The sequence below is a fragment of the Haemaphysalis longicornis genome, unplaced genomic scaffold (assembly GCF_048455015.1).
Source record: "Haemaphysalis longicornis isolate Haplotype H1 unplaced genomic scaffold, Haemaphysalis longicornis Haplotype H1 scaffold_9, whole genome shotgun sequence".
Taxonomy (NCBI): domain Eukaryota; kingdom Metazoa; phylum Arthropoda; class Arachnida; order Ixodida; family Ixodidae; genus Haemaphysalis; species Haemaphysalis longicornis.
This window is the reverse complement of record NW_027526460.1, coordinates 29,591,325-29,604,372: the sequence shown is the minus strand read 5'-3', so window position 1 is coordinate 29,604,372 and position 13,048 is coordinate 29,591,325. Positions and strand designations below refer to the sequence as shown.

At 48.7% G+C, this 13,048-nt stretch overlaps 2 protein-coding genes across 8 annotated transcripts in view; one reads left to right on the top strand and one right to left on the bottom strand.

Moving 5' to 3' along the window:
• LOC144151427 (SEC14-like protein 2) overlaps nucleotides 1–13,048 on the top strand; it is a 273,494-nt gene that overhangs the window by 135,442 nt on the left and 125,004 nt on the right. The window lies entirely within an intron of this gene.
• LOC144151426 (SEC14-like protein 2) overlaps nucleotides 8,192–13,048 on the bottom strand; it is a 31,484-nt gene continuing 26,627 nt past the window's right edge. The window contains exons 10-13 of the mRNA XM_077682467.1: nucleotides 12,636–12,742; nucleotides 11,619–11,723; nucleotides 10,742–10,958; nucleotides 8,192–9,069 (exon numbers count right to left, since the gene is read on the bottom strand). Coding sequence (XP_077538593.1) covers nucleotides 8,867–9,069; nucleotides 10,742–10,958; nucleotides 11,619–11,723; nucleotides 12,636–12,742 — 632 coding nt within the window. The 3' untranslated portion in view covers nucleotides 8,192–8,866. The remainder of the gene's footprint in view (nucleotides 9,070–10,741; nucleotides 10,959–11,618; nucleotides 11,724–12,635; nucleotides 12,743–13,048) is intronic.

Sequence of the window (13,048 nt, the reverse complement as noted above, 5' to 3'; positions counted from 1 at the left end):
GGACCTTGCGACGTGTCTTGCATTTGTGGACGTACGCAGCCTTTTCCTTGAGATTTGCTTTTGCTTCAGTACCGTAACGGCATGAAGCCTTGTAGTTGGCTTTAGTACGAAGCCCCCGGTCAGGGCTCGCTTTGTGTAGCCCATTTCTTTAGGCTTAGTGTGCAACGAATAACTTACGAAACCGAAGCGAAGAATGCATCGAGGTGCTCACGGGCAAATAGATTGCAATAAGCGGCTGAAGATGGTTTGTATCCTATGCTATTACATAGAACCGGAAGCGTGTATATGCCGCCCTGTATTACGTCATTGCAGCCGCCACAATATAAACTTTCCCATCCTTTTCTAAAGAAAGTTGACAGAAGCGCGAAAGCTTTGTGACATAAAAAGTGCTTCAAAACCTTCAATAAAAGTGCGTCCAACCTTCGCTGAAAGTGCGTACAATCGGTCGTCAAAACTTCAAAGACACAAGTCGCAAGCGAAGAACGAACCCATGCGACGATTTTTCGCACACTAAGTAAACGCATCTACGAACGATGTAAATGTGTACCAATACGTGGTTTATGAGATAGAGGAATACTATTGCGTTCCTTCTTCTTGATCGATACGTCTATTGTCTTATCTAGAACCGTTCCTTTTACGGTATTTCTAAGTATAACCGTTTCGACACAATGGGAGCCCGCGGTTTCACGCACGCGCCGTGTGTCCAGAGGTCTTATCAGTACTTTTCGGTCGACCAACTGGTCTATGGGGAAATGCATTAGTTTTATGCTGGGACGCCATCGGTCTCATTAAGAAAGCTTTCGCTTTGAGAGATCAATCGGCCATTCCACTCTGTGGGGGGGTTGGCCAGATAAGCTGTATTGGTGACACGATGGAACGACAGCACGACTACATTTACATAACATTTTAAGCCCATCTGCAGCACAACATGTACGTTGCCGCAAGGATGCGGGCCTCTACGGGAGTACTTCAATCAGCAGCCGGCGTCCGAGTATCTACAATCGCCCAAACAGTAGAAGTCGCCATTGCCCTGGCCATCACAGATCCCCAGTGTACAAAGGTCCTCAGCGACTCCAAGACTGCAATCCTCCACTACGCCAGAAGCACAGTTTGTGCGGAAGCTGCTCGTATCCTTCGCGGTGTGCGAGCCAGTGATCGTGCCATCTACATCAAATGGTTCCCTGCCCACATGGGACATGATGTCTCGGGGAAGGGCAACCCTAATCATAATGAGACAGTCCACTCTGCAGCGCGAGATTTAGCTAGCCGCACGGCAGGGAACGACTGCACTGACGCCTCGGAGTCATACGACACGGGCAAGGAACCCCTGTTAGCCTACAATGAAATTTTACAATGGTACCGCAACAGCAGAAGATCTATGCCTCCCCCACACCCTGGTCTAACCCGTACGGAGGCGGTCCTCTTTCGTCAACTGCAAACTCACTCTGTTCTTACACCAGCCCTTGCTCGGTACGTATGCCCCGAGGTGTACGCCACGGACATCTGTAGTCTAAGCCAAGAAGCACGAGCTACCCTGGTACATCTACTATGGAACTGCCAGCCTCCTACTAGCACCACTACGACGTTCCCACCGCAGTTTGAGGCTGCGATGAGAAGCGAAGACTACGAGACACAAGCCCGGGCCACTAGACTACTCAACAACGCACTAGACCAACGGAGGCCGGCTCGCCGTCCAGAGGGGATTACCCATGGCACCGCCCAGGATAATACCGGACACCACCGGTACTTGGGTTTGACAGTGCCTGGGACAACGACATCCCCCTCACCGGACGGCTGAGCACTGGTAGCTCTCACTGGCGCCCCTAATAGGTCGCCTCCTGTTGACTCGCTCTTGGGTGCACTAATAACGTTTTTACTCACTCACTAGCTGAATGTTTTCTGGCCACAGCGTCGTCGGCGTCTGGACGCAATATTTGGCGCTCGGTGTCGCGGACCTGCTTTTCCTCCCACGCCGCCGGTACGGCGCGACGTGGACGCTTGCGCTCGGCGTCACGGCCCCGTTCTGTTTCCAGGGCAGCCAGAGTGACCCGACGCCCATGGTTACATTCGGCAACACGAGCGCTCTGGTTGTTTCACAGCCCTTATTTGCGTATTTACTCGATCAATATGGTAAGTCACCATACATTAACTCAATGTAGTTATCTACCAATACAGATTAGCTGGTCGCCCATCATCACAGTAGTGGAAGGGCTGTAGATCTTTTAGGTATCTTTATTTGTAAACTACGATCTGCTGGGATCTGGTATCAGTGACTGGAAAGATGAGGTAGCCCTTTCTTTGGACTATGCTGCCCAACCCTATTTATTATTTTTTGCTGAGTTCGGACACGGGAAGAACGCCTGGACGCAAAATTCTGACACATATGACCTATGGGCCCGAAATATCACTTACTTAGTAAACGCACCGGGAAAATGAAAAATAAATGTGCTCATTCTTCCCAGAATTGAACCAATTGATACATAAAGCTTGCACTCAGGTTCATCCAAAGTTCATTGTTCATTAATTTAAATAAATTGTCCGCATTTGTATTTTAACAATCAAACCCCAAGTTTTTTCGATAGAATTCGCATAAAAAAGTTCTTTTTACACACTGCCGGGAAAGCGTACGGATTACGCTAAGGTGGCTTCTGAAGGCTCGTTTATACCCCAACGTAGCGCACGCGCACGCGTGCGGCATGGCCATGCTACGTCGCTAAAATGGGGCCATATAACCTCCGGCGCGTTCGGTGGCTATGGGCGCACTTCGGCGGCCCGGGCGTCTAGATGGACATGTCTATATCCTGCGCGGAGCGCGTCGAACACGTCGACCCCATATCCCAGAATGCACCTAGCCAACCCGCCCGGACTAGGCGCGCCCGCGCCCGCTCGCTCGCCTCGACTAAAGTGACCTAGAACCTCGACCGTTTCGTGAATATCACGACAGCCTACGCACTAATCGCGAAACCTTGTGCCCCTGAGCAAGCGGGAAGTCACGCTGGCTGCGCTGCTCCGGCCAAGCCGGAGTGTACAATGGTAGACGTCGCTGTCTAGCCGAGGTTCCGTCGCCGACCGCGCAGCCGTATGCACGTGCGTCGGAAATGACGAAGTATAAACGCGCCTTTACTAGGCCTTTCTCCTGCTCTGCTGTCTTTTAATCACAAAGTAATCGTTTGAATAAATGCTAACGCGCTGCAACGGTCATGAAATGCAATGTCCTGATTGATGAAGTTAGATGCGGGCAAAAGTGCAGTTTTACGTGTCAAATAAATATCCTACTGCAGTGATAGGGTCTTACGGAGCACACTTCTAACAGCGAATCTGTTTAGTAAATCGTTATTTTGCGTGCCCGCATTTCAAGATACCAAGAAATGCCGGGCGCACGTGATCGCGTGCCTCGCGGCGACCGCCCGGTACTTAAAAAAAATACAAGAAAATTCCGAGCGCTCGTGTGTGCGTGCCTCATGGTTACCCGGGGCACGTTTGTAAAAGCCAAGCATACCCACTTAGGAAGGTTGGCCAAAATAAGCAAAAAAAAAAAAATGACTCCAGCGTTTGCCGTAATCGTCGTGGCAACAATTGCTCTGAACGAGAAAGATCCGTCATTGCGCACGCCCCTATAAGGTTATGCCCAATGGTTATCACTTCCAAAGAATGAAGGAAGCTCAGACTTATAGCAACAGCGATGTAGTAAAGGTCGTTGCGGCAGCGAAGAAGAAGCAAATAGACTGATGTCGTGGATTTGAACCGTCTTGATGGTTGCGAAGGTTGCCTGCAGCTTCGCTACCTTCTATGCAATGTTGAGACAACCGACCCAAAAGCCATATCGTGATCTTCGGGCGTAAAAAAACGGCATGTCAAGCAGTTCGGTTGGCTGAGACGTGAAATGACGTCATTCTTTAAAGTTATTACGACAGTTGAGGTAACAGTCTGAACCCGGCCTTACGCGTTAGTGTGAGCTTCCATCATTTTTTTTTAAAACATAAGTCCGACGAAGTGCTAAGAGACTGTAAAAGGAAGCAATTATGCCAGGCCCGGTTTACTTAAATTTATTTTTCCTTCTACTCCACGACTCCTAAAATTTCCTGCATCTATTAAAGATTCCCAGTTTCCCTTTGGCAAGAACTACAGCTGGAAATTCCCCCCAAAATAGATAATTCCCCGCGCGGAACATCATTGCTTCAGAATGCCGCTGGCTGCCCGTTGTGGCCATATCGACACTGCCAAAAATCAGAATAGTTCTATCAACTACGCCAGAAACCGCACTGCAAGCGTCGATCTGTACGGCCGACCCCATCGGCTTTCACGACACCGACGCGCAACCCGCCGCTAGTTGTTGGGTGTGCACGGAGCCCTTACAAACTAAATATAGGATGTCCTTCCTGAGTAATGAAGGGCTTGTGTCACGTGCAGCATATTTCAGTATGATGTTAGCGATTGGAAGACTATGAGTACACGTAAGAATTTATTATCAGTTGTGAATTCGAAAGCGTTAATTACCCGCTGAGGGCGGCTGAGGAGTCCCTATCTGGCGCTGAGAGTAACGTTGACTGTTCCGTCGTTCTTCGAGGTCAACGGCGCGCGGGCTTGAGTTGCCATGCCGCTGCTGAAAACCGCCGAACACCGAACTCGTATTAACAGCTGCAACCCGCCGCTTTCCAAGTGGGAATGCGGATGCGCATGCGTTTTACCTCTGGTTTTACCTAGCAGCGCGGTCACATACTTGAGCTTTTATTAGCGCTAACGAAGCTTTTGCTATAGCACGCTTCACGGCCGCGTGTCAACCGTTTCTCGGCTTCTGACTCCAACGCCGGATTGTTCGCGCAAAGAGCAATTTAAAGAGACCCTGCAACACTCTTCAACTTTTTTTTCGAAACCTTAAATGCTTGCAGAACGTGGTCAACCAACATATCCATGCTTAGATGGGGGGTCGCAAAAAACCTCAGCCAAAAATTACTGCTCTGTGTCCATCGAATAACTTTAAAACGTGCTGAATGAATTTATTTAGAAGGGAGAGGACGAACGCCCCGTGGGGGGGAAGGGTAGGAAGGGGAGGGGAAATAAACGAGCGGTGGGATGAGGTTCAATCATAACTCGTGTCCGCCCCGCACGCGGACCACTTGATTTAGGTCATTTTCACAAGACCTGTACGTCCAGAAAATGTCCACAGGGTCAGTAAAGTTTCTTTCACATCACTCGAAGGCGTTATCCATTCTTGAAGGGACGTGATGTGAGGAGGTAGACACCTACGTTGTTCCTCTGAGGATCCGGCACAGTACCAGAGAAGGTGGTGTATGGTGGGTCGGTCGGCACTGCACAGGGGGCAGGGAAGGGCAGGAGGGCAGGTGGAGCCATCTGGGGCGGTATTCTCGAGTTTTGTCCCTTTTGCGTCCCTTTCAAAAGTGTCCCTTTTGGCAAGCCCTGATTGGCTAAAAGCAAACAACCGGAAGTGACGTAACGCAAGCGCAGCAAACCTATTGCCAACGCCCACTGCGTAACCGGAAGTACGTCACGATGAAAGGGACTCAAAAGGGACGTTTTCAAAAGGGACAGTTACGAGAATACCGCCCCTGGTCTCTTTCTGCCGGAACGCCGGTACCAGGTCCGGCGGTCGTGGACGTCAGGAGTGACCGCTGTGCCGGAGCGGGCCTTGTGTAGAAGGACCTGGAGGCCTCGCAGGATGTCCTCGGGAAGTGGGTCTGGCATTGGGGTCGTTTCCTTGAGGTGACGGCGTCGCCGCATTTTTCGGCTACGACGTTCAACGACGGGGTTGTTGAGGGCAGGTTCGGGAAGCGGGGCGGGCGTCGCATGAGTTCTGAGATGTACGAAGTGACACAGATGCCATGCGATGGGCCGTCTCGTTCGATGGGTTGGACTGGTGGCCAGGGGTCCATTCTATAAGAATTATGGTGTCATTTATTTCGGCGAGGTTGTTGATGGTTAATCTAATTGCACTGGAGATATAATCACGAGGATCTGGAGAGTGCATTGTGCTGATTGCCTCTGCATTGTCAGTATATATGACTACTTTAGAGGGATTTTGTTTTCTCTTGATGGACGGGAGATCCCTCTTACGCAGGGCGGTGGCCAGTAGAATGGCTTTAAGTTCTGCTGTGAGTGGATTGATTTCTGATTTCGTAGAGAACGTCATTTACTCGGTCAAGCTGGGATCGTTGACGTGGTGTATGCCGCACGTAAAACAGTCCGATGCTAGTGCGGCGTCAGTGTAGATGGCATATGTGCCTGGTTCTAACTTCTAATAGGTGTTGGAAGCGAGACAGGTTGTTTCTTTGATGCTTGTGCCTTTGCCTTTTGCGCTCTTTTTTCGACCTTGGTTTGTGATTTACCGGTTGTGTCCATTGCCAAGGCGGGTTTCGGGTGAAAGAAGGGTCTGCTGGCGGGCCAGGTGTAAAAGTTCGTGTCTCATCGTAGGCGATGAGATGACGGCCCTGAACGGTGAGTTTGCGACGGTCGGAATGGTTGTCGCGCGTTGCTTCTAGTGTTGCTTCAATTGGTGGCAGCGATGCAAAAGTATACAAGTCATGTAGCTTGGTGTTCCGAGGGAGTCCAGTGATGACTCGAAGCAGTTTGTGATGTAAAGTTCGATCTTTATTTAGTTGGGTTTGCGTCAGGCTGAAGCAGGTCCCGCCATATGTTAGCCGGGAAGTTAGAATGGCTCTACCGATTTTGTGCCGATTCTGTGGATAAGGTGGGCTGTAGCATCTCAGCCCTGTCGGACCTGCTTGAGCCATTCTGTGGAGCTGCCTTTTTGATTGATAGGAACGCCGAGTATGCGGATACAACCTTGTGGGGATAACGGAATCTCTTTATTTTCAAGGTACAGATGGACTTTTTGCCTATCCTGTTCTTTGCCACCCAAAAGCAGTAGAGTGGACTTTACCGGTGAGGGATGCATTCCTGCTGCGTGGATGACATTTTCTGGGGCGAAAAGGGCTGCTTGAAGGTCCATGCACGCGTCCTCGGTGTTAGGATAATCGTCTCGCTCCGTGCTCAAAAGATTTTTCTCTCTTTCCCGATCTTGGCGTTCTTCGAGCGCTCGAATTACGCCATTGCATCGGTGTAGCAGCTATTGATCGGCTTTCCTTCAGTTGGAGCGATTAACGCGTTTGATAGCCACTTTAAAAAGAAAGCAACGGGAGTAAAGCAGAAACGGAATGCGTATCAGCTGCGACGAGCAAATAACGCAGTGCCGTTTTGTGCTGGCGATAACTCTAGCGTTCGCAGTGCTTCCAGGCGCGAAGGAAAGAGTGAAAGCAAGGTTTATAGGAAGTGTTGCAGAGTCCCTTTAATGCTTTCGCATCAAAACCGATTGACTGATCGTAGGTTTTAACGCGCCGACGCAATGCAGGCGATGAAGCGCGCCGTATTGGAGGGCTCCGGATTAATTTTGACCGCCTGGGGATCTTTAACGTGCGCCGAAATCTCGTACACACGGGCGTTTTTGCTTTTCGCCTCCATCGAAAAGCGGCCGCGGCGGCCGGGAATCGAACCCGTGTCCTCGTGCTCAGCTGCGCAACGCCGTCGTCACCACTCGCAAGAATGAAACTCTTGGCGAAGGAGAAGTTCCGCATGCATCGTCAAAGCTGCTGATAATATGGGCGAAAATCGCGCTAGATGTTCTCAGACGCGCAGTTAGTAATAACTGTAATCGAATATCCCCTGCGATCAGGGGATATTCCAGAGGGAGGATGTTTCGGTGTCAGAACAGCCCCCGATATTTTCTGAGCGCTGCATTCCACCCTCTGTCCCATCCTAATTTAAGCCTTTTTTAGTTCATGCTGTTCACACTCCGCATTTAACATGTAAAAATTAGATACGAAAATGAAAATGAAATGACGTTTGCGCGCCGGCTATCCTCCTTTTGGGTTTTTTTTTTTCTGCCGGTGGTGTTCAACAACCCTCCCAGAAATTATTTTTGGATACATCACTTCCTGCGATGGTAGGCATAACGCTTCAAGGCAGCTCAGCTAGGAAGACTTTGACTACCCCTAATCTTTTGACACCACCGCCGCCCCATATTGGGTCAGTCAGTCAGGCCCACCACCAAGGCGTGCCGATTGGCCTGCGGAGGCAGACTGTCGCCGAAGCGCATGCCGGCATTACATTCGTGCGGGGATGAGCCTTTGCTGTACGCGCACTCAGGACTCAATGCAATAAAAGCCAAAACTGGGGATTTTCGTTAGATAACGCTTTATTCTCTGTCATATGCTTGAATGCCATGAAGACAAAAAGATCATGACCATGAAGACAAGATGCAAGCTAGGGTCATTCAAGAGACCGTCACGCTAGAATAAATGACAGTTTTAAGAATGCATGAATCAGTTTTGATGCACCGGAAGGGATGCCCTTCTCTCCAGTACAGCAGTCTTTACGCTGTTACGAAAGTGATTTGGGAATCCCACACTAGGTAATCACATGCCTCTCGCAGACAAATTGTGTGGGGACTAGATATTCATGAGTCGACCTGAATGTCCGTACATACGTCTGTTACAACACCTAATGATAATCGATGTACAGTCGTGAGCCATGCTTGCTTAGGCGCATCTTGCTACCCACGTCGGCGTGCTTTCCCTCCAGAAAACGGAGTGCATACACTCCGGAAAACGGAGTATATACACTCCGCACTCCGCTCCAGACGGCGCAATATTAGTCCGCCAGACTCCGCGCCTCACAACAGCAACACTGCACCTCTCGTCTCTCCCGAGTCGTACAAACACCACACCAGACAAATAAGTCCTTGCAAACACACGCTCGTGTGAAGTACATTCCGCTGGACCTCTACCGTATCTGGCGTATCCTTGCACAGTTGCACATCATATATCCAAATGTGCTAATGGCGTTAAAAAAATTAGGCGATATCGCTGTCAAATGGCGTTGAGACATTTATATGGGAGTCTAGTTGAGACACTTCAGTCAAAGTCCGTGCGTCTACGGGCAGTCCTGTCTTCTGAATCGCCTGGGTGGCTTCTCCGGTTGGAGGAAGCAACTCCACGGTGTAGCTTAACTCCTTGGGCGCGAGCCAGCTGAACGTGTTGTCGAACACCAGTTCATCTGTGTGTGATTTGCACCAAAGAGAGACAAAATAACATATCAGTTAAACGATATAAAGATGTCGTAAAGAATAAAGTAATATCACCGTGTGTGCACCAGAATGCAGAGATAGAGAAGAAAACTTCTTAATTTAGAGCATGATGTTCTAGTGGGAGTGGTGCCTGAATGGGCAGAACTGCAGGTTATAGGCTAACAAACAAGGGACTGTACAAAATAATCAACTGGCACTGCCTGTGTGTAAACTTTGCAGCCGACGAGGCACGAATTTTCGCTATTACTGAGTGCTTAGCGCTCAAATGCAGTCGCCATCCGCGACGCAGAAAGCTTGTAAAGCCAGTTTTTTGCATTGGTTGTATGCGGTCTGAGAGCTAGAACGAGGTGCCACTAATGCTTACAGGATCTTATATACCAAAGTGTCAGGTGGTCTGGCCTGCGAACTTTTTAGAAGGCAAACGTATACTTACACTTGCCCTTTTATTACATGGAAATGCCAGAGTAAAAAAAACCTGCAAAAAGAAGCTTTACGGGTACACGAACCACTTAATGCATGGCCGCAGTTGGCACTTAAGCATAAACATGCAGTTGGAGATACTGTTGCAGCGAACTTGGTGCCACATGCAAAAGGAATAAATTTACTCGGCAGCGCATATGATTCGGGCGCATGAAAGACGTCCCATAGAGTTCAGGTTCATAAACTGCATGTTCACGAGAGCAGCAAGAAAAAAAAATGTGCGCAAAGAACAACGCTGCTATGACAGGCTGTGTCATGATAATCGTCGTATACGAAAATTGAAGGATTATCCAGCCCGTACGTTTTTTCTATCTCTTCTCCAGAAGGGATGCGTACGCCTTCTCTATTCCCTTGTCTTTCAATGCTCCTATCACTGCGGCAGTGTCTCCATAGTCAAGCGATTTTTCGTAGTCTATAAATATCCTTTAAATGTGTGTATTGTAATCCGCTGATCATTTTATTACCTGATTGATGACATGGATGGGAACAATTGTTCAGGAGCCTAACATAAATCCAGCTTATTTTCTCAGTTATTTAGAGTGTACGCTATTGCGCAAGCGCTTATTTATTGCCTTTGTAAACAGTTTGCATACAGCCGAGATTAAGCTGATGTATTTGTAATCATTAAGCTACTTGACTTCGCCTTGGTTATGGAACAGAATGACGTGGGAATTTTTTCAAGCGAGGGAACCTTTAAAGTCTTACGCATTTGGAAAGTATTTTGCAAGCTTTTCCAGTATAATGTCTTCTACTGTGCTGATATGCATTGTTTCGTGCAGTTTTATGTGTAGAACGATCCTGATACTTTTATGATCTCATCATGGTGTGCATGTTGTTATCTCGCTAGTCTCTGTGTGCATACATTCTACATTTGCCAATAGCTAGCTTGTATTTAGTTGCCCTTACGAATTATCTTCTTTTTAGCCACGTTCTAGGCCCGAGTGACACTAACCTTGTTTCTGTTAATCAATTTGTACAGATACGCCAATTCACTTTCATCTACTCTCCGTGACTCTTTTGTAGCCCTCTAATAAACTATCAGCCCTTTATAACGTTCTTAGAAAAACGTGATCCATATTATTCCGCAAAATACGCCGTTTGCTCCATTTCTCGGCACACATATACACTGCGACGTGATAACCAGTTACGCAAAGCCCTTACAGGATCCGGCTTCACGACAAAGAAGACTGCCGCTGTGCGGAGCATGGCGGGAGAAGGCCAGTCGTCTTAGGGCAATAAGGTCCTGCACCTCTTCGTCCCCGACACGTATCTCGGCATGACACGTGGTGGGTCGACGGTACCGAACGGCGAATGCCACTTCCCCTGACGTCGTACCGAACCACCAGCGCAGCTCAGAGCCCGCCTGCATCACGGGTACCTGCGCGGCAGAACAGTGGCACTCCTTCGCTGTTTCCTGTAGGGCCAGAAAAGAATCACTCTTACAGCACAGCTAGATGTGAATAAGCAAACCTAGGAGAGATGGCTGCCTGTATGGTTTCCTGGCCTCCTACCACCGGTACGACCGAATATACTGCTACAGTAAGACGCTCTACACACACATGCGCGCACCCACACGCGTACGCACACAGCCCGTGGGTACCCATTCACCGCGGGTACCCAGTCATCCGTGGAGGTGGTATATAGAGCACGTGCGTTTGTTCGTGCACCGATCCCCCACGTTCACAATTTTCGCCCTTGCCACTTGCATCTATAGAGTGATCATGGAGTAATTTATTTCTCTCAACTTCATTTCGTATCGGAACCCAGCATTCATCTGAGCTTTTTTCGTCTATGATCCCCATATTTTTTCGCAAGAAAGGAAGATGGATGCAGTGAATGCCCTCACATTGTAGCACGGAGGTTTGTTTACCAGAATAGTTAGGTCAAAAGAATGATGGCCTCTTCTGCTACATAAAGCTTTATTAATGCCGCGGGGCCGTGTACATATGTACAGCTGGCATACGGCGACGTTGAAGGTGTGTACACATGGCAGGTGGGTGAGTGTGCAGGAGTTATCATCCCCGTAAGGTTTGCATACCGGCAACGTCAATCGGCACCCAGGTCCTATGGTGTACTGCTGGATGGCGCCATCATGCGACCACCGGCGCCGGTATTTCTCAGGAACAGGGCCCCCGGGGACGATCTGTGTACGACAGGGACTCCGTTAATTCGATAGCCTATTGCGGTCGCTTTGCCAGCGACAACGTAGCAGTTACAGTAATCCGTTCCAAAATCTTAGTAGCAGCTGGACTCCTCTTGCAAGGGAAAGAGCAGAAAGTAATATACAAGCAAAATCGGTAACTGATATGAAACAGCCCTATCATTTAAAAAAAAAGGTGTGAAGCGAGTGGTGCACAACGTGCACTCTGATTGAACTAAAGCGCAGGCTTATTCTGATTGAGGACTAGTATTTATTGCCGCTATAATTATACGTTGTTCATGTTAAACATTGTTGCTCTTACTTTACATGTGACTTTGTTGTTAGGAGACGGTTTCTTTTATCAAGTAAGCTTGTTTTGGGTTTATTGCAGATAGCACGTGCGGTGGCCATGTTGAAAAACTATTTTATTGTTGTTTTGTATTTTTTCGTGCGCCCGAAGAAAGGAATGCGGGTTGTCTAATGCAATGCTTCAAAATATGATTGAGTGATCGATTGGTTGATGGATTGATTATTTGATTTATTAATTGCGTGAGTAAGTGCGTGAGTGGGTGTGTGAGTGGGTGAGTGAGAGGGTGGGTGGGTGGGTAATAGAGTGAGTCAGTGAGTTAGTCAGTGAGTGAATGATCTAGCTAGGCACTACCAGCTACTTTTCTGTTCATGAGCGCTCGCAGGATCAGACGACTTTCTAAAACTCTTTTCGCGCTCCACCTGCTCTGCCATTTTTTTATATTTTAATAGTGTAGTGTAGCTTCACTAGCCCACCTCTCCTTTTCCTGGCTTCTTCAGTAAATGCGACATCATTATGCATACAAAGCTACAATGTCATGCAACCATATCGTTTTGTGCGGGGATAACAAGGCATGGACCCATTGTCAAAACAGGACGCTGGCTCACCAAGTGCTTGCAGCGAGCATCTCCGTCGGGACCCGTCAGCCTGCCGCCCCAATGAGCCGGGAGTTTCTCCACGTCCCAGCGTTCGGCCAGTATCTCCCGCCAACCGTCTGCGAGACACCAGGGCAGTAAACACGGGTTTTGATAGTCAGCGCCACCTCTTGGTGGTGTACGCTTCACGGATTTCTTCCCTAATATACCTGAAAATTCAGGATTCACTCAAGCGCTGACATCTCATCATATAGTGACGTGACCAGCTCTACATGATGATGATAGTGACCTAGCCCATGCGAAGTGCCGGCGGACCTTCCAGAACCCAAAGCTCCACGATTTTTCTTGATGCAAAATAAACGAAACAACAACACCCCGAAAACCACATTTTGTTGCCTTCTTTCATCGTGCTGTGTCTTATAGCA